Genomic DNA, 22,164 nt, shown 5'->3' on the forward strand with positions numbered 1-22,164 from the left:
AAATTCAAGGACAAATAAAAAAAGATAAAATCGTAGTGCTCTCTGTAAATACAGTTGAGTACATCTGGAATAATGTCATCATTAAGACAGAAAGAGAGAAATATCGGTCTGATAAAAAAAGAGAGAGAAAGAGAGATCATTCATCAGTTTAGACCTGAGCAGTCAAACACAATTACATCTCTCTCTCTCTCCCTCTCTCTCTCTCTCTCTCTCTCTCTCTCTCTCTCTCTCTCTCTCTCTCTCTCTCTCTCTCTCTCTCTCTCTCTCTCAGACATTATTAAGTGTCTTACTGAGAATCATCATTAAATGATTCTCACCCACAACAGTCTTTATATTGAAGAATCAATCAAATCTCTCACTTGCTAAATTGAGACACCCGTGAGGCTTCATGTGCACATTTAAACTCATTCAGTGTCTCATGTGTTGTCCAACATTGTATTCATTTCTGTCCATATTGATAATATGTATTTGGAACTGTTATTGAATGTTTATTTTGATCATTCATTTACTGTATCTAAAACTAGCATTCATCATCTTGTGTGTGAGTGTCATTTGTGTAGTGAAATGTGTATGAATCAAACACTTCTCATTAGGAATGATTCAGTTTCATGTCATCACAGAACTCACTTTATTACAGCTATATCAGTAGAGAAGACAAGAGAAGAGACAGATGATGTGAGACAGGTGATGTGAGACAGGTGATGTGAGACAGGTGAAGTGAGACAGGTGATGTGAGACAGGAGACAGGCAATATGAGACAGGTGATGTGAGACAGGTGATGTGAGACAGAATATGTGAGACAGGTGATGTGAGATTACTGAGAACATACAGATGATGTGAGACAGGTGATGTGAGACAGGTGAAGTGAGACAGGTGATGTGAGACAGGTGAAGTGAGAGAGGTGATGTGAGACTGTGGATGTGAGACAGGAGACAGGTGATATGAGACAGGTGATGTGAGACAGATGATGTGAGACAGGTGATGTGAGACAGGTGATGTAAGAGAGGAGATGTGAGACAGGTGATGTAAGAGAGGAGATGTGAGACAGGTGATGTGAGACAGGTGAAGTGAGATAGGTGAAGTGAGAGAGGTGATGTGAGACTGTGGATGTGAGACAGGAGACAGGTGATATGAGACAGGTGATGTGAGACAGATGATGTGAGACAGGTGATATGAGACAGGTGATGTGAGATCAGTGAGAACATACAGATGATGTGAGACAGGTGAAGTGAGACAGGTGATGTGAGACAGGTGAAGTGAGAGAGGTGATGTGAGACTGTGGATGTGAGACAGGAGACAGGTGATATGAGACAGGTGATGTGAGACAGATGATGTGAGACAGGTGATGTAAGAGAGGAGATGTGAGACAGGTGATGTAAGAGAGGAGATGTGAGACAGGTGATGTGAGACAGGTGAAGTGAGATAGGTGAAGTGAGAGAGGTGATGTGAGACTGTGGATGTGAGACAGGAGACAGGTGATATGAGACAGGTGATGTGAGACAGATGATGTGAGACAGGTGATATGAGACAGGTGATGTGAGATCAGTGAGAACATACAGATGATGTGAGACAGGTGATGTGAGACAGGTGAAGTGAGAGAGGTGATGTGAGACAGGTGATGTGAGACAGGTGAAGTGAGAGAGGTGATGTGAGACTGTGGATGTGAGACAGGAGACAGGTGATATGAGACAGGTGATGTGAGACAGATGATGTGAGACAGGTGATGTGAGACAGGTGATGTAAGAGAGGAGATGTGAGACAGGTGATGTGAGACAGGTGATGTAAGAGAGGAGATGTGAGACAGGTGATGTGAGACAGGTGAAGTGAGAGAGGTGATGTGAGACTGTGGATGTGAGACAGGAGACAGGTGATATGAGACAGGTGATGTGAGACAGATGATGTGAGACAGGTGATGTGAGACAGGTGATGTAAGAGAGGAGATGTGAGACAGATGATGTGAGACAGGTGATGTGAGACAGGTGATGTGAGACAGGTGAAGTGAGAGAGGTGATGTGAGACTGTGGATGTGAGACAGGAGACAGGTGATATGAGACAGGTGAAGTGAGAGAGGTGATGTGAGACAGGTGAAGTGAGAGAGGTGATGTGAGACTGTGGATGTGAGACAGGAGACAGGTGATATGAGACAGGTGATGTGAGACAGATGATGTGAGACAGGTGATGTGAGACAGGTGATGTGAGACAGGTGAAGTGAGAGAGGTGATGTGAGACTGTGGATGTGAGACAGGAGACAGGTGATATGAGACAGGTGATGTGAGACAGATGATGTGAGACAGGTGATGTGAGACAGGTGATGTAAGAGAGGAGATGTGAGACAGATGATGTGAGACAGGTGATGTGAGACAGGTGATGTAAGAGAGGATATGTGAGACAGGTGATGTGAGACAGGTGATGTGAGACAGGCGATATGAGACAGGTGATGTGAGACAGGAGATGTGAGACAGGTGATGTGAGACAGATGATGTGAGACAGATGATGTGAGACAGGAGACAGGTGATGTGAGACAGGTGATGTGAGACAGGAGATGTGAGACAGATGATGTGAGACAGATGATGTGAGACAGGAGACAGGTGATGTGAGACAGGTGATGTGAGACAGGAGATGTGAGAGAGGAGATGTGAGAGAGGAGATGTGAGACAGGTGATGTGAGACAGCTGATGTGAGATAGGTGAAGTGAGACAGGTGATGTGAGACAGGTGAAGTGAGAGAGGTGATGTGAGACAGGTGATGTGAGACAGGAGATGTGAGAGAGGAGATGTGAGAGAGGAGATGTGAGACAGGTGATGTGAGACAGGTGATGTGAGACAGGAGATGTGAGACAGGTGTTGTGAAACTGTTGAGTTGTACCTTTGAGTTGGAGGTGGACTCAAGGAAACAGAGTCGGTTTCCAAATCCTTCAGCAGCCAGACAGAGCTTCTGCTGCTCTTTGTGGACCATCGCTGAACACTGCAGCACCACCTCATCATCCTAAACACACAAACACAACATCACTTATATAGAGGAGTACAAAGACACACACACACACACACACACACACACACACACACACACACACAAACACAACATCACTTATAGAAAAGAGTACAAACACACATAGGTTACCAAGGAATGTCGTGATAGACAAGAAAATCATTTGACTGAGTGAATATTACAGTAGAAGAACTTGACCAAAGGATTTGAGGATTTTCTTGCTGGATCATTCTAGAAAATCAAACATTGATGAAAGCTCACTGTTGAGGATCAGATATAAAGCTACATTTATAACAAAAGGATTCAGTGTTCCTAAATCTTTCCTCCTACACACGATGATGAATGTGAAGCGTGTGTGTGTGTGTATGAGAGAGAGATTGCGGGGGGATCACTCCTGGCAGAGCTCCACTCCTCCTCTGTTAGGAAACCCCTCTGCATTTCCCCCGTGTGATTTAAGACAGAATGAAGCAGCGCCACTATAGTTTATGGGTGTGACGCATTCAACATCGCAATATCTGCTGCACCTAACATCTCCAAATGACAGCATCACAGATCTCAGAAAAATACATTTACTGAGAAACATGCCACTGCAGATACATGACACCAATCCGGAAAAAGAGAGAGAAACAAAGAGAGAACCAGAGAGTCTTTACTGCAGACTGTCTGAGTAACACAAGCAGGTGTCATTTGTGGCAAATATATGTGCTTTTGAATCATTATTATTGTAAGACAACAACAGAACTGACTGACTGAATCTGTAGCTGACCCAAATATATAAAGATCATTCATTCATTATATATCTACACTGTGAAAAGATGAATCTGTGATGAATGTCTCATCATTCACATCTAACTACATCATCATCTTCATCATCATCATTCTTCTGTAGATGTGAAACTCATCACGACCAGTTAACAAACAGACACAATGCTGAACATTTAATGCAGTTCTAAACGTAGGTTTGGGAGGAGCCTAAACATTCAGGCCTGTCAATCATCATCATCATGGGCGTATATAAGGCAGCCTTCAGGCCTTCCTGTCCAGCTGCTTTCTTTTCCGACATCCCTCCTCCTCCCCATCTCCTCCTTCACTCTCTCTTTCTTCCTCTTTGCAGTTCCGTTGCAGGGGGTTGAACTTGTGGCTCGATCCCCAGCCTCAGGTTCGCTCTCTCTGAAGGTTCACAGCTCAGGTACAGAGCTCCCTTCGAGGACAGCAAGCCAAGTTTGTTTACCATTAATCATTGAGACCTGAATGCGCAGGCGAACTAGTGAATCTAAAACAATGACAGATGAAGACGCAAAAAACATCTCTCATCTTCACAGCAAGCAGATGAAGTATTCAGCAATCATCACTTTAGCCCTGAATTAAAGATTCAACTTACAGAAGGTATAAAATATTACAGAGTCTTAAGGGCCATTGACATTATAACTATAACACAATAACTATAAAAATATACTTTTAAAAATTGTTTTAAACAAAAGCAGGGGTTCACACCACAACTACACTCTCTGTTTCACTGGGACGGTACCTTAAAAAAAGATCCGTATATCTATCATTTTGTTAGAGATATTTACCTTTGAGTTATCAGTATGTAGCTTTTAGCTGCAAAAGTATACTTTGTGAAATGTGACAACTTTTGTACCTTCTTGCCCTTTTTTTTATTCTACTACAATGACTACACCAAAAGATAAGATATTAGATTACACAAACTAGATTCACTGTTACGGTGAAGCAATGCCATGTAACAACTCATAATCTATTACACATAATGTGATATATAAGTAATGTAATAAAACACTCATAATGTATTATGTAACCTTTGTGACCCTGACGGTGAAATCCAGATAAGTTTGAAAATCTGTTGATTTGTTGAGTTTAGGAGCAGTAAAGTCAACCCATCCTCATGCCCGTGGCGTCAATATTTGACGCACTTGACCATGCGTCAATATGTTACGCGGAGGGTATACCTTTCGCGTCATTTTTTGACGAACTGGGGACTTCAATACTATTACGTCCGTTGCATTCTCTTTCCTATTTTCTTACCATTTTCGCGTCGGTTTAGGGTTAGATTTACATAATGACATCCCTACCCAAACCTAACTCTAACCCCAACGCCAGGTGACAACTGTGTCTAACCCCAACGCCAGGTGACAACTGTTTAAACTGTTTAATTTCGCGTACACTGTTTAATATGCGTAATCTAACCCTAAACCGACGCGAAAATGGTAAGAAAATAGGAAAGAGAATGCAACGGACGTAATAGTATTGAAGTCCCCAGTTCGTCAAAAAATGACGCGAAAGGTATACCCTCCGCGTAACATATTGACGCATGGTCAAGTGCGTCAAATATTGACGCCATGGGCATGAGGATGTGTAGGTAAAGTTTGATTTCCCTCACTGGTTTTACTTTCATTTGGTCATGATCATACTCAGTCAATATAGTAAAGATATCAAGGTTATTGTCACAGAATCTTATTTACATTATACAGTATAGGATCATTTCATGTAGAAAACAGGACATCTATAAAACATGCTCAAAATGTTGTAACATAATGGCTTTTTAAAACAAAAACCATTATGTTATACCATAACGTATGTACATGTAAAATCCTTGACATTTTTGTATATTTAAAACCAGCATCAAACTACCGACAAAATGCACCCTTTATATGGGGAACAACTAAAATGATTTGTGTTATTTTAATTCAACAAACTCGGTCAAAAAGCAGCTCAGGCTGTTTTATATATATATATATATTGTAACGTAGTGGTCCCTGTGTCCCTGTGTTTTGTAATACTTGTGTTGTGATTTATACTTATGTCTCTGTGTATTATGTGGTTTACTTGTGCACCCTTGTTTCCAGTTGTATCTCCCTGTGTTAATTAGTGTCTCCGCCCCCTTGTTTGTTACCATGGATATTTCTTGTGATCATGCTTCTCCCCTTGTGTGTTCTCCTAGTTACTCATTGTTTCTGCTCTGTCATTGGTCATTGTCTTGCATTTATACCCTGCCTGTTCATTCTTGTTTTGTCGTTCGTTGTTAGATGTCGCTAGTCCCTTGTGTGTTCCCTAGCTCTTGTTTTTTGCTTTATTTACACGTATATATTGGAATAAACTGCACTTGGATCCGCATCTTGCCTCATCCTGTCTTACCTGGTTCTCACCCGTGACAGAACGAACGACCATTAAGGATCCAGCAGCAATTCCTCACTCCCCTGTGTGTTTTCCCTCGTGCTTCCAAGGTTTCCCTGTGTTTGGTCTGACCCCGCTCTCAAGATGACTTCCGCCGTGTCTGAGCCGGTGCACAAGGCACCTGGTTATCCGGTTCATCCCGTGAAAGCCCGGGTCGGCCGCTTGATCTCCAGTGTATCGGATCACCCGCTGATGACTGTCCGAGCGACCAGAATCCCTGGACCGCTCGTTCTCTCGAGTGAATCTTCGCCGAGTGAGTCCCCGAGTGAGTCCCCGAGTGAGTCCCCGAGTGAGTCCCCGAGTGAGTCCCCGAGTGAGTCCCCGAGTGCGTCCTCGAGTGCGTCCCCGAGTGAATCTCCAAGTGAATCTTCCCTGTGCAAATCCCTGAGTGAATCTTTCCTGTGTAAATCCCTGAGTGAATTCTCCCCGAGCAAGTCACCGAGTGAATCATCGGCCAGCAGGTTTGTTACATCACATGAGACAGCTACAGAACTCTTGAAACTGTTTGTGCCCATTGATTCACTGAAGGCCTCGGAGCTCCCCGAACTTTTTAATCTGTGTGAATCATCCCTGTTAGCACTGGCAATGTGCTATGTTTTCTCAGTTTGTGGCTCACCAGTACGACGGCAGATCAACAAGACTCATGAACACAAGTCCTCCGAGCCGAGTGAATCTCCCGAGTCCTCCGAGCCGAGTGAATCTCCCGAGTCCTCCGAGCCGAGTGAATCTCCCGAGTCCTCCGAGCCGAGTGAATCTCCCGAGTCCTCCGAGCCGAGTGAATCTCCCGAGTCCTCCGAGCCGGGTGAATCTCCCGAGTCCTCCGAGCCGAGTGAATCTCCCGAGTCCTCCGAGCCGAGTGAATCTCCCGAGTCCTCCGAGCCGAGTGAATCTCCCGAGTCCTCCGAGCCGAGTGAATCTCCCGAGTCCTCCGAGCCGAGTGAATCTCCCGAGTCCTCCGAGCCGAGTGAATCTCCCGAGTCCTCCGAGCCGAGTGAATCTCCCGAGTCCTCCGAGCCGAGTGAATCTCCCGAGTCCTCCGAGCCGAGTGAATCTCCCGAGTCCTCCGAGCCGAGTGAATCTCCCGAGTCCTCCGAGCCGAGTGAATCTCCCGAGTCCTCCGAGCCGAGTGAATCTCCCGAGTCCTCCGAGCCGAGTGAATCTCCTGAGTCCTCTGAGCCGAGTGAATCTTCTGAATTCACCGAGCCGAGTGAATCTTCTGAGTTCCCCGAGTCCCCTGAATCTTCTGAGTTCCCCGAGTCCCATGAGTCTTCTGATTCCCCTGAGCCAAGTGAGTCTTCTGATTCCCCTGAGCCGAGTGAGTCTTCTGATTCCCCTGAGCCGAGTGAGTCTTCTGATTCCCCTGAGTCTTCTGATTCCCCTGAGCCGAGTGAGTCTTCTGAGTCCCCTGTGCCGGGTGAGTCTTCTGAGTCCCCTGTGCCGAGTGAGTCATCTGTGCCGAGTGAGTCATCTGTGCCGAGTGAGTCATCTGTGCCGAGTGAGTCATCTGTGCCGAGTGAGTCATCTGTGCCGAATGAGTCATCTGTGCCGAGTGAGTCATCTGTGCCGAGTGAGTCATCTGTGCCGAGTGAGTCCCTTGTGCCACATTGGCCAGCTAGAGTAGCCACCGAGATGCCCCAGAGACTCTTTAGTGTCACCAAGACTATGGCCAGTACTGAATTCACTGCAGATCCCAAGATGGCTGTCCCCAAGCTCCTTGCCCTCACTGTCTGGTTCGCTATGACTATAATCGAACTCACTGCCCTGCCTAACCTGGCCCAGAGGGCCTCTCTCTGTTGTTTCCCTCTACCCAGGTTCCTGATACCACCTGCACCACCTTGGTATCCAGTTCCTCCCTGGGTTCCTGCTCTGCCGGCTCCGCCCTGGCTTCCTGTTCTGCCGGCTCCGCCCAGGGTTCCTGCTCTGCCGGCTCCGCCCTGGGGTCCTGTTCTGCCGGCTCCGCCCTGGGTTCCTGCTCTGCCGGCTACGCCCTGGGTGCCTGCTCTGCCGGCTCCGCCCTGGCTGCCTGCTATGCAGTCTCCGCCTTGGTCCCTGTCTCTGCCTGCGGCTCCGCCTTGGTCCCTGTCTCTGCCTGCGGCTCCGCCTTGGTCCCTGTCTCTGCCTGCGGCTCCGCCTTGGTCCCTGTCTCCGCCTGCGGCGCCACCTTGGTCCCAGTCTACGCCCGCGGCTCCGCCTTGGTCCCTGCCTCCGCCCGCGGCTCTGCCCTGGCCCTTGCCCCTGGACTATCATGGCCCTGGCCCACCATCCCTCCCCCGAGTCCACCTCCATGCCACCGCCCACCTGGACTTATATACTTTGGGTTTTTCTGGTGGGCGTCTGGAAGCCGCCCTTTTGAGGGGGGGCTATGTAACGTAGTGGTCCCTGTGTCCCTGTGTTTTGTAATACTTGTGTTGTGATTTATACTTATGTCTCTGTGTATTATGTGGTTTACTTGTGCACCCTTGTTTCCAGTTGTATCTCCCTGTGTTAATTAGTGTCTCCGCCCCCTTGTTTGTTACCATGGATATTCATTGTGATCATGCTTCTCCCCTTGTGTGTTCTCCTAGTTACTCATTGTTTCTGCTCTGTCATTGGTCATTGTCTTGCATTTATACCCTGCCTGTTCATTCTTGTTTTGTCGTTCGTTGTTAGATGTCGCTAGTCCCTTGTGTGTTCCCTAGCTCTTGTTTTTTGCTTTATTTACACGTATATATTGGAATAAACTGCACTTGGATCCGCATCTTGCCTCATCCTGTCTTACCTGGTTCTCACCCGTGACATATATATATACACACACATACACTGACCTAAAACAGTATAAGGAACACCTGTTCAATTTCTCATTAATGCAATTATCTCCTGAACTCCAAACTGAATGTCAGAATGGGAAAGAAAGGTGATTTAAGCAATTTTGCTCAGTTTCACAATCTGCTCAGTTACTGGGATATCCATGCACAACCATTTCTAGGGTTTACAAAGAATGGTGTGAAAAAGAAAAAAGCATCCAGTATATGCGGCAGTCCTGTGGGCAAAGATGCCTTGTTGATAGAGGTCTAGAGGTCACAGGGGAATGGGCCGACTGATTCAAGCTGATAGAAGAGCAACTTTGACTGAAATAACCACTCGTTACAACCGAGGTATGCAGCAAAGCATTTGTGAAGCCACAACACGCACAACCTTGAGGCGGATGGGCTACAACAGCAGAAGACCCCACTGGGTACCACTCATCTGCACTACAAATAGGAAAAAGAGACTAGAATTTGCATTTTTCTGGGCATTGTTTGGAACTGTTACCGGTAGCTAGTTATTACAGTTTATAAAGTTTGAAATAAGAATATTTTTCTTATAAAATCACATCGATTACCCTCAGAAGGCCTTTATTAACACATTGGAGCCGTGTGGATTACATCTGTAAAGGATGAATGCACTTTTTTGTAGTCAGAAGAGCAAGGACTTTACTCCAAATGTGTTCGTCTGATGGATTTACAATATGTATCCCAGATTAAATCATAGGGTAATATTTGATATTTTGCTGCAGTATCACTTTAATTGTGATGATTCACTGAGGGAGGAGCTCTGTACTGTTATGAAGTACCTGCCAACCTTTGCACATGTGCAGTAGCTGTTTCCGACCTGAATAAAGTGTTTGAATGCAATTGAATTAATGATACAGTTGATGTCAGGTTGAATAACTTATTACATTCTGTGCAGTTATAACATTGTGAGTTGTTACAATGCATAATTAATGATTTCTTTAAGATATTACACTAAATGCTACTGTAAGTACTGAGATGTGGCGGCATTTACTTTTTATTCAAGTGTGTTGTGTGTGTGTGGATCAGTCAGGCCGTTTATTTGTGTTTCTACTGTATGTGTGCTAATGAATAACACATAGACACAAATCCTGTAAACACAGATGTGTGGGTGTTATGACAACACAAAAACCAGCACAACCAGTGAGAAAAATAACTCACATCTCGCACCCTCCAAAATAATAATAATAATAATAATAATAATAATAATACAATCTAATTCAACCTAAAAGATCTCTACACAGGCAACAACTATGGTCTGAAATGAGGTATCTTATAAGACTACACAATGGTGCTCAATACACTTTGAAAAGTTAACTCTTGTATTAAGAGTATGAAGGCACGAATGACTCTCTATACAGAGCTCAACATCTTAAAAAGAGTGTACAGAATGATGAAAGACACACATTTTCATCTGTCAGGGTTCTTCTGTCTATGTCAAACACACACACACACACACACATAATAACAGTATAATACAGTTTATCTCTGTGAATAAAACACATCTTCAAAAGATTGTGTCGCCAGGGGCAACCGTGTTCATGACCTCATCATAATGGAGACTTTCTAATGGAATGACTGCAGCACTCTTCATACATTCACATCCTTAAATGGTTTCACATCACACAGACACACAAACACAGACACACAAACACGCACACACACACACACACACACACACACACACACACACACACACACACACACACACACACACACACACACACACACACATTCTGGTTTCCATGTTTTGTGGGGACATTCCATAGACGTAATGCATTTTATACCATACAAACTGTATATTCTATTCCCCTTACCTGCCCCATTCCCTAACCCCAACCATCACACAAAACGTTCTGATACTTTACATTCTCAAGAAACATCATTCTGTTTGATTTATAAGCTTGTTTCCTCATGGGGACATCAAAATGTCCCCACAAGGTCACAAAAACACTGGTATTCCTATCTTTGTGGGGACAATTGGTCCCCACAACGTGATAATTACCAGGTACACACACACACACACACACACACACACACACACACACACACACACACACACACACACACACACACACACACACACACACACACACAGTCATGTTTCACAAATACATATTTCCATACATAACTCTGGGGTCAAGCACTTTAAACTGCTGACAGTACATTAAACATAACACTGTCTGCATAATAACACAAATCTCCCAACACATTTTTTCATACACAACATTTCTACTCATTACTCATATTCACATTAAAAATTACATCACATTTATTATTGCATATGCGTAATATTTGACCTAATAGTCTCCCCTAGGGCTCAAATCTTACTTAGATTTACACTTGTGTGTCTGCTGTGTGTTGTGTGTATCTGCTGTGTTAATCAAGTTATGCAATCAAACAGAAATAAAACAACAATAAGATGAAGAAGACGAAACACAACACATGGATCAGCACAGCTCCATCACCTCACTGACAGACCAACCACATACTCAACACACAACACAACACAGCACACACATAAACACAAATACAAAACAAATAAACATACAAACACAAATACACACAGAAACAAGAGAGACAGACAGACAAACAGTTCTGATGGCATTTCTGACAGCAAATATAACAGTCATCAGAGACAGAGAACAACACACAAATATAATCTCTATATATGAGCATATATATGATACCCAGGACAACTTACACACACACACACACACAGAGAGACACACACATAGTGATTGAGGTCTTCATTAATATTCTATGTAGCTCCATCTGCCTGTTGTCGTATTGTAGAAAACAAATGTCCATTGCCTCCAGCAGCATCAGCAAACACACAAATACAGACACACACACACACACACACACACACACACACAAATACACACACACACACACACACACACACACATATACACTAGCAGCGTTCTCTAATACATTTTTAATAAATTAGTTGAGATAATTACTGAAACTCTCTAGGGTTTGTGTTTGCTGATGTCACTTCCTTACTAAAGCACCATCACATCCATCATATTTCATAGCTCTCATCTCACAACCACTAATGCATCTCTCACAAACACAACAACAGGTGCATTCGAACTTCATGCGGTGCTGTAAAAACTGTCAGGCAGATGACATCAAACTACCACAAGAGCAATTCAAGAGATCATTCAGAGGAGTCTGCTATTGAATCGTTCTTGATCCACTTGATCACAGCAAGAACTAATCAGAGCACACAGCCTAATCCACCTGATCACAACAAGAACCAATCATAGAATAGAGCCTGATCCACCTTATCACAACAAGAACCAATCAGAGAACAGAGCCTGATCCACAAAGGCAAGAACCAATCAGAGAACAGAGCCTGATCTACCTGATCACAACAAGAACTAATCATAGAATAGAGCCTGATCCACCTGATCACAACAAGAACCAATCAGAGAACAGAGCCTGATCCACAAAGGCAAGAACCAATCAGAGAACAGAGCATGATCCACCTGATCACAACAAGAACCAATCAGAGAACAGAGCCTGATCCACAAAGGCAAGAACCAATCAGAGAACAGAGCCTGATCTACCTGATCACAACAAGAACCAATCATAGAATAGAGCATGATCCACCTGATCACAACAAGAACCAATCAGAGAACAGAGCCTGATCCACAAAGGCAAGAACCAATCAGAGAACAGAGCCTGATCTACCTGATCACAACAAGAACCAATCATAGAATAGAGCATGATCCACCTGATCACAACAAGAACCAATCAGAGAACAGAGCCTGATCCACAAAGGCAAGAACCAATCAGAGAACAGAGCCTGATCTACCTGATCACAACAAGAACCAATCAGAGAACAGAGCCTGATCCACAAAGGCGAGAACCAATCAGAGAACAGAGCCTGATCTACCTGATCACAACAAGAACCAATCATAGAATAGAGCATGATCCACCTGATCACAACAAGAACCAATCATAACACAGAGCCTGATCCACCTGATCACAAAAAGAGCCAATCATAGAATAGAGCATGATCCACCTGATCACAACAAGAACCAATCAGAGAACAGAGCCTGATCCACAAAGGCAAGAAACAATCAGAGAACAGAGCCTGATCTACCTGATCACAACAAGAACCAATCAGAGAACAGAGCCTGATCCACAAAGGCGAGAACCAATCAGAGAACAGAGCCTGATCTACCTGATCACAACAAGAACCAATCATAGAATAGAGCATGATCCACCTGATCACAACAAGAACCAATCATAACACAGAGCCTGATCCACCTGATCACAAAAAGAGCCAATCATAGAATAGAGCATGATCCACCTGATCACAACAAGAACCAATCAGAGAACAGAGCCTGATCCACAAAGGCAAGAAACAATCAGAGAACAGAGCCTGATCTACCTGATCACAACAAGAACCAATCAGAGAACAGAGCCTGATCCACAAAGGCGAGAACCAATCAGAGAACAGAGCCTGATCCACCTGATCACAACAAGAACCAATCAGAGAACAGAGCCTGATCCACAAAGGCGAGAACCAATCATAACACAGAGCCTGTGATCACAAAAGAACCAATCATAGAATAGAGCATGATCCACCTGATCACAACAAGAACCAATCAGAGAACAGAGCCTGATCCACAAAGGCAAGAACCAATCAGAGAACAGAGCCTGATCTACCTGATCACAACAAGAACCAATCAGACAACAGAGCCTGATCCACAAAGGCGAGAACCAATCAGAGAACAGAGCCTGATCTACCTGATCACAACAAGAACCAATCATAGAATAGAGCATGATCCACCTGATCACAACAAGAACCAGTCAGAACACAGAGCCTGATCCACCTGATCACAAAAAGAACCAATCAGAGAACAGAGCCTGATCTACCTGGGGATCACAACAAGAACCAATCAGAACACCGAGCCTGACCCCCCGATCACAGCAAGGACCAATCAGAGCACAGAGCCTGATCTACCAAACAAATCAAACAGCAAGTGTCTGAGTGGACATCAGTGTCTTTACTCCCAGCAGTTAGTGATGTGAGTAAATGTCTGAATGATTCACTGTACAGCAGATTCCAGCAAGATATTCATGACAACAACAGCCAATGAGGATGAAGAATATATGTGTTGTTTGTGTTTCTCAGATATAGACTTAATGAATGCATGATACTGTAGGTACCTGTTTATTAGTCTCTGTGAATTAACATGCACTGTTTGTGTGTGTGTGTGTGTGTGTGTGTGTGTGTGTGTGTGCGCGCGTGCGTGCGTGTGCGTGCGTGTGTGTGTGTGTGTGTGTGTGTGTGTGTGTGTGTGTGTGTGCGCGTGCGTGCGTGTGTGTGTGTGTGGCTAAAGCAACAAAACTGTACAGATGGCAAACCTCTCCTTACAGTCACAGCAAAGAGCAAACACGACAGACACACTGACCTACACACACACACAACTCCTGTTTTATTATTTCTGTTTGGGTCAGTGTTCACATTTATAAATGCTACAATACACAGAGAAGGAAAATAAACATCACACACCAATACACAAACACACACACAACATTATCAATCATGTGTGATTGTGATCACTCAGTGATGACAGATAGATAGTGTGTGTTTGTTTGCCCGGTGTGTGTGTTAGGTCTTATAATGCTTATAAATACCCATCATAGTGTCAGCATGTATTTAAACACAGAGCTGCAGTCTTAACACATGTAGAGAGAGAAATATAACCTTACAGAAACACTGACCAGACTTCAGTTTTTCAGAGCTTGTATGTGAAACGGCCTTCAATACACTGAAGCTCTTTCTATAGCTCAACGTCTGTCTGTCTGTCTGAATGACCTGTGTGTGTTTCTCTCATCACTCTATTACTACTGTGAGAAGACCAGAGACTCAACCTGAGTGTCCTGTTACTCATCTCTGAGAGAGAGAGAGAGAGAGAGAGAAAGAGAGAGAGAGAGAGAGAGACACACACACAGAGAGAAAGAGGGTGTGAGAGAAAGAAGGCAGGCAGACAGGGTTCAGCTGCATTGCAGATAGTGTGATGGGTGGGACTCTGTCTGCTGAACTAACACATAGACACACACACACACACGCGCGCATGCACACAAACACACAGACACACACATGCATGCACACAAACACACAGACACACCACACACAGACACACACACACACACGCATGGGCATGCACACAAACACACAGACACACACGTGCATGCACACACACACACATGCATGCACACAAACACACAGACACACACGTGCATGCACACACACACATGCATGCACACAAACACACAGACACACCACACACATACACACACATGCATGCATGCACAAACATACACATGCACACACAGTTTCTTTCTCTGACATACTTTCACATTTCTTCTGTACAGTTCTGTGTTCACCTACAGTGGAGATGAATGTGTTTAAGAAGATGACAGTAATATACTGAAGATCACAGGAGACCTCGTGCCAATGAAACCATTACAACTGCACTCCAACAGAGCAAACCCCTTAATCAATTATTAAACTAAAATCACACTAGACAATATTTACATCTGAATTTGTTGGTATGTTTTGTGAGTTGTTATCATGGAGTGAAGCAAATAAACTACAGTGATCATTATTATAGTTACACTAACTTTTAACTGTGTTGCTGTGATGATAAGCATAAAAGAAAGTAAAAATGCAATGATCATTTGCACCTTTATTCAACCATACTGTATGAACTAGTACTAAAACAATGTGTTAAGCAGTGTCCCTTATGAAAATTAAGCATGCTTTTTGTTGTTTTTTTTAACTGTAGTTAAACTATGATTAATTTTTGTAAGGGGTATTCAGACTAATAAACACTTTTATAAACTTGATATAAACTTTTAAAAAACTTTATTGATCTTTATCATCAGTATAATAAAAGTACTGTTGGCACTTTGTACTCTTTCATTCTGACATCATCACCGCAGTAAAGCTCTGGCGGTGCGATTGAAATACGGTAGTGGTTGTTGTATATGGATAACAAGTGCCCAAAACTTGCAGTTTGTGTTGAGATCTTTGTTTATCTTCTGTTGAGAGGTGATTGAAATATTCACAGCTTGAAACTGAAGTAAAATGACTCAGCTGCATCTGTACAGAGAGCCCAATGTAAGCCCTTCACTGATCACATGACTGAAATATTAAATAATGTCCATATCTGATCACTTCAGCCAATACAATCAACTCACATTGATCAGTGAAGACACAAACATCGTCTGACCATCAGGTCTGGAAAACTAAAGATGTGCACACAGATGGTAACACAACACAGACAGACTGCTACTGTAAAACACATGACGGTTTACTGAATGGATTTAAACAAACACTGATAATGTTTTGTTTATTGGTGACATAACAAGGGCTTACAAAAGAGAAGACAGTAGATATTCAGTACCTAAACTCTATCTATGGAGAAATAAAAAAATAGTATTTTCAGAAAAGCCTCACTTAAACTACAAGCATGTGGTTGTACCGTGGTACAGAGGCAACCCTAACAAAAAAGGGTAAAAAGAATAGTAAGAAGAAGCTGAAAATATCAAACTGATTGGTCACTCAGAAGGTACATTGTCTTTACCATTACTATACACTCACCTAAAGGATTATTAGGAACACCATACTAATACTGTGTTTGACCCTTTTCGCCTTCAGAACTGCCTTAATTCTACATGGCATTGATTCAACAAAGTGCTGAAAGCATTCTTTAGAAATGTTGGCCCATATTGATAGGATAGCATCTTGCAGTTGATGGAGATTTGTGGGATGCACATCCAGAGCACGAAGCTCCCGTTCCACCACATCCCAAAGATGCTCTATTGGGTTGAGATCTGGTGACTGTGGGGGCCATTTTAGTACAGTGAACTCATTGTCATGTTCAAGAAACCAATTTGAAATGATTCAAGCTTTTGGTGCATTATCCTGCTGGAAGTAGAGATCAGAGGATGAGTACATGGTGGTCATAAAGTGATAGACATGGTCAGAAACAATGCTCAGGTAGGCTGTGGCATTTAAATGATGCCCAATTGGCAATAAGGGGCCTAAAGTGTGCCAAGAAAACATCCCCCATTCAGTTTGGAGTTCAGGAGATTGTCTTGACCAGGACCACATCGATAAATGCATTGAAGCAACTGCCATGTGATTGGGTTGATTTGATAATTGCTTTAATGAGAAATGGAACAGGTGTTCCTAATAATCCTTTAGGTGAGTGTATACCATAATAGTTTGAGAGTAATAGTGATTCACTCTAGTTAGTGTTAAGGAGGTGAACGCAGCAGCAGTGTTGAGAGTCTAACAGTGGATATTTTAGGATTATACAGCACTAAAGAGTCTGACACTCTCTCAACACATGTAGGAGTAAAATCATTATACCACACTGTTACACAACACACACACATACACACACACACACACACACACACACACAGTTTAGACATGAAACACATTCGGTTTACAGGGACAGTTTGGTAAAAGAACTGCTCGAGGGGCACTATACCGTATAAACATGATGATGAAATCACATTTATTTTATAATCTTACACTGTGTTTTAACTCATTATATCACTTAAAACATGACTGAGAGAATTAATCGTATGAGGTCAGAAATGAAGTCTGAAGCTTTTCTGTTTAAACTCTCTGTTCTTAGTTTTTTATAAACAGTATTTCTAAAATTTATTTTTAAATCTACATTTATTTTCTGCATAATTTGTCGTATCAATAAAGCACATTCACACTGAACTAAAATTGAGAGAGAAGCAGTGCGGTTGTGTGAAGTTGTTGTCATGGTAACCTAATACATTCCTCACTGATTGGCTGTAAGAAAGAAACCAGTTTACCTCCTCTACATATAGAGATGACCGAGCTTCAGATGATCTTTTGTGTGTGTGTGTATGTAGGGTTAGAACACGCAAACACACACACACACACACACACACACACACACACACACACACACACGCACACACACACACGTTATTGCTGCTGTCTGCATAAGCAGCTGATGCTCAGCAAGTTTAAAATAATTCATCCTGAAATCCAACGATGACAGCTATTCAGAGAGAGATTTATCTCAGTAAAGTTCAACTACTGTATGTCACCTAATCCTGTTTGACTTTAGTAATCTGCTTATCATGTGAATAACACAATAACAAAATACAGATAAAGATCGACAGATATTAAGAGTCGGATCAGAGTCTAAACACAAACATTGATCAATAGCAGAAGTAATATCATGAATATCAATCAATCATATTTCTGTAAACTGAGGGATTTCTCCACTATCACGGTCATTTAGTGTACTAGAACATTCTCATACAAATCAATGAGATTACATAAGAGCCCTGCAGAGAGAGAGAGAGAGAGAGAGAGAGAGAGAGAGAGAGAGAGAGAGAGAGAGAGAGAGAGAGAGAGAGAGAGCAATGGAAATAAAGACATAAAAAATGACAAAATAAAATGAGATATAGAGTCTTATATATTTCTGAATATGATTAATAAAATCTTAAAGTGCATGTCTTTATGTGATAATGACACTTGCTTTGCTTTGCTTTGATACTTTGTTACCTAAGGGTTTCTGTGATCACTGGAGGAGAAATTAAAGAAAAATGGAGAGAAACAACAAATGACAAATAATAATAATATACAATAAATGCATTTTGGTGAAATGAAACGTTTGATAATATAAACCCTTGGTCCAACAGTGCACAATAAATGAAATCAATACTAAAGTTACAATGTCACATTATAGTTGAAAAAACAACAGCTGATATAGTCTACTGTATCGCTATGCACCTATGAAGTTGTTTCGCAACCCGCCATCAAACATTACAAGAATAAGACGGTGATGTGTATACGCGTATTGCTTTGGGGATAGTGTTGCATTAGAGGTAAAAAAAAAATGATATAAATACTGTTCGGTTTCTCGCACAAATAGATTGTTTCGTGTCGTAGGACACTGATGAGTTGTCACGGGCAGCAGAGTTTAATTTGGATTTGTCTGTGTATGTTTTCATTTATTTATCAGATTTTGTTACCATCCACTTGCATTATACGACTGACAGACTGAAACGGTTTGAGTTAAAAATCTACATTTGTGTTCTACTGAAGAAACAAAGTCACCTACATCTTGTATATCCTGGGGGTAAGCTGATAATCATAAAAATTTAATTTAAAGATGAACTATCGCTTTAAGTTTTTAACACTTGTTTACGCACATAATTATGCAGAACTTTAAGGGCCAGATTTACTAAATGGGGCAATTTAGAGTAAGAGCGCAATTCCAAAAAAGCACAGATGGGAGTGAGAATATCTGCGGCCCCGCGGGTTATTTACTAAAAAAGCGCAAATTAAATAACACAGGTGCAACAGCTGATTTCCATAATGACCAACACAATCTACTAAGAGCAGCGCAAATCAGTTCAGGGTCACAAACAAATAAGAGCTGATGAAGTGCTGGTGATCTACTAACACCTGATGAGCTTGAGTTCAGCACCACAGACATCACAGATAACAAAGCCATAAGACACTGAAAAGAACTGGAGGACAAAAAATAAAGGTTTACAAAAAGTTTTGAAACTTCTGCTATTGTGTGTTGACTTCTCCTAGTGACTCCTCTTTTATTTCCTCCAGTAAATAATAAATAACATGACTTGGCAAACAATATATTTTTGAATAATATGTTTCTCTGGCATTGCAAATAAACTTTTAAAAAATCCTCTGCCTTGTACCTCTCTATGATGCCTCTATTTTTAGCAACAATTTCAGGCATTTCAAGTGCAAAGAAATTTAAGACATGCTTTTTTCAGCATTAAATAATGGTGCCAATATCAGTAATATCACACACGCAAACTTTAGTAAATCGCGTTGCGTGAATCATTGAAATAATCTCCTCCCACACATTTTGCATCTGAAAGGGAAACTCCTAGAAATGCAATAAGGCCAGTCACAAAAAGAACTAGACGACACCTTTACAGTGCTAATTATCCACGGCGCGTCTTCGGTAAATCCTGACAGTAATTATTTAACGACAAAATGGTGGTTTGCGCTGACGCAAGCTGTTAGTAAATCTGCTATATAGACCAAAAATACTTTTTGTAACAGGCTGTAAACACATTATTTTTTGGGAATTGACTCCCTTTTAGAGCCTCTAGCGACCAGTCGATGAATTGCAGTTTAAGTCACTTCTGTATTGACTTCATCAGAAGGATCAGAAGGTTGACCCTCGATTGAGACACGTCATAATCTTCATCATCAAGCCCCTCCCCTTAAAAACACCTGTCATCCAGAGACACTTCTCATCATGCAGTCAAAATAATGACTTTTTTACCTTGTTAGAGTGTCACATTACACAAACATTAGTCATGTGAAAAATGAGCTGCCAATCATTACTCGTCTCTTTAGAAAACATAAATATTGATGTCTGACCACAGAGACTTGTGTATATCTCTGTGTGTGTGCGTGCGTGCGTGTGTGTGTGTGACCTCATAACTCCACCAATCAATGCTGAATTGATCTGTTTAACTTCTGATGTCACACAGGCTTGAAAACTTCTTAAATATCATTCGGTCTGAATAAGCAAACCGTCAGATGAATAATGTCACTGAAAGATTCAGACACTGAATGATTTATGGGCCATTCCACCAAATCTGTGCCGTTTCTGTCCCCAGCCATGACATTATACTGTATGTGTAAAAAAGCAAGAAACTAACTCTAAAATACATTTGATTATTAAGCAAAGTGTCCTGCATGTGAATCTAACACCAAATGTTAACTTTATAATTTAAAACATGAATAAAATCTACATCAACACTAAAAAACAGTATTGTTATCTGTCCCTGCTCTCTATATTTATACTTTACCTTTAAATATGAAGCATATAATTCTTCAGATATTTTTATTTTTTGCGGGTCCATTTTTTACTATTGAAAAAGTCATAATATTTCAGATAAAATTAATATTCCTGTTACCTATATTATTTCTTTGAATGACTTTTTCATCAGTTTATTTTAAAATAACCATTTTTGTAAATGACTAAAATTTGCTTAATGTCTTCACACTATTGGCACATATTTAATTCAGCTATAATTCATGTATTTGCTCAATTTACTTTCACTTCAGTTATGCCTCTATTAAGAAACAAACTAGTTACCTGAGATTGACCAATATTCATTTTGAAAAGTTAAATATAAGTGTTATTATATGAATTTAGTCTTAGAGATTTTAATTTTGACGAGTTACAACATGCAAATGGCACCAATCTGTGGAATGGCCTTTCATCTACTTGACCAGAGAAAACAGCTCTGACTTTGAGGTTTCATTGTGAATTTAGCTCATCTTGATGTACTAATAAAGGTCTAAACGCCTTCTGAAGGACTTCAAGATGGAGCTGTGGTCATACAGAGTGATGTTTAAACTGCATCTACACTGGACAATGACTGATGGAGGTTTTTATAAATATGGCCACTAAACATGTCAGTATTCATCATTATGGCCGGCCTGTTTGAAGGATGACACAACATTTAACAAACAGCAGCCATAGCCAAACCTGACAGAACATGAATAACCAACAGGACAACACACACACACACACACACACACACACACACACACACACACACACACACACACACACACACATACACACACACAAACACACACACACACACACACACACGTGTCTACAGTATCTGCTCATAAAGACTTCAACATGGAAAACAGAATTTACTAAACTTTTTTTACCCCTGGAGAACCCAAGAACCCTTTTCCTCTTCAGCAATTAACAGCGGGAAAATTCTCCACAGTTAATATCACCTTAAATCATAAAACACATATTCAATGTGCATTAGATAATTAAAGGTGCTATTGAATGTAAAACTGCATTTATAGGAACTGATGAATAATATGAGTTGTGTACATAATGAGATATCATGAGCCTCAAACACGATTGTTTCCTCCTTCTTATGTAAACCTCATGCATATAAAAGAGCGCTGGAAAACAGACCAATCACAACTAAACACCAACTGTGACGTCACAGTCAAGATGTACACCAGAACATTAAATTAAGTACAAAGTAGTTACAATGATAAAACAAAGTTGTGACTGCTGAGTTAGCGCTATAAGCTAGTTAATGCTATATGCTAGAG

General features: G+C 41.7%; 1 protein-coding gene across 8 annotated transcripts in view; it reads right to left on the reverse strand.

Moving 5' to 3' along the window:
* The window catches only part of ryr2a (ryanodine receptor 2a (cardiac)), a 108,760-nt gene that overhangs the window by 76,642 nt on the left and 9,954 nt on the right, over window positions 1-22,164 (reverse strand). For all 8 annotated transcript variants that reach the window (XM_065272385.2, XM_065272382.2, XM_065272383.2 and 5 more), the window contains exon 2: window positions 2,866-2,985. In XM_065272385.2, coding sequence (XP_065128457.1) covers window positions 2,866-2,985 — 120 coding nt within the window. The remainder of the gene's footprint in view (window positions 1-2,865; window positions 2,986-22,164) is intronic.

Source organism: Paramisgurnus dabryanus, chromosome 1 (genome assembly GCF_030506205.2).
Source record: "Paramisgurnus dabryanus chromosome 1, PD_genome_1.1, whole genome shotgun sequence".
Classification (NCBI taxonomy): domain Eukaryota; kingdom Metazoa; phylum Chordata; class Actinopteri; order Cypriniformes; family Cobitidae; genus Paramisgurnus; species Paramisgurnus dabryanus.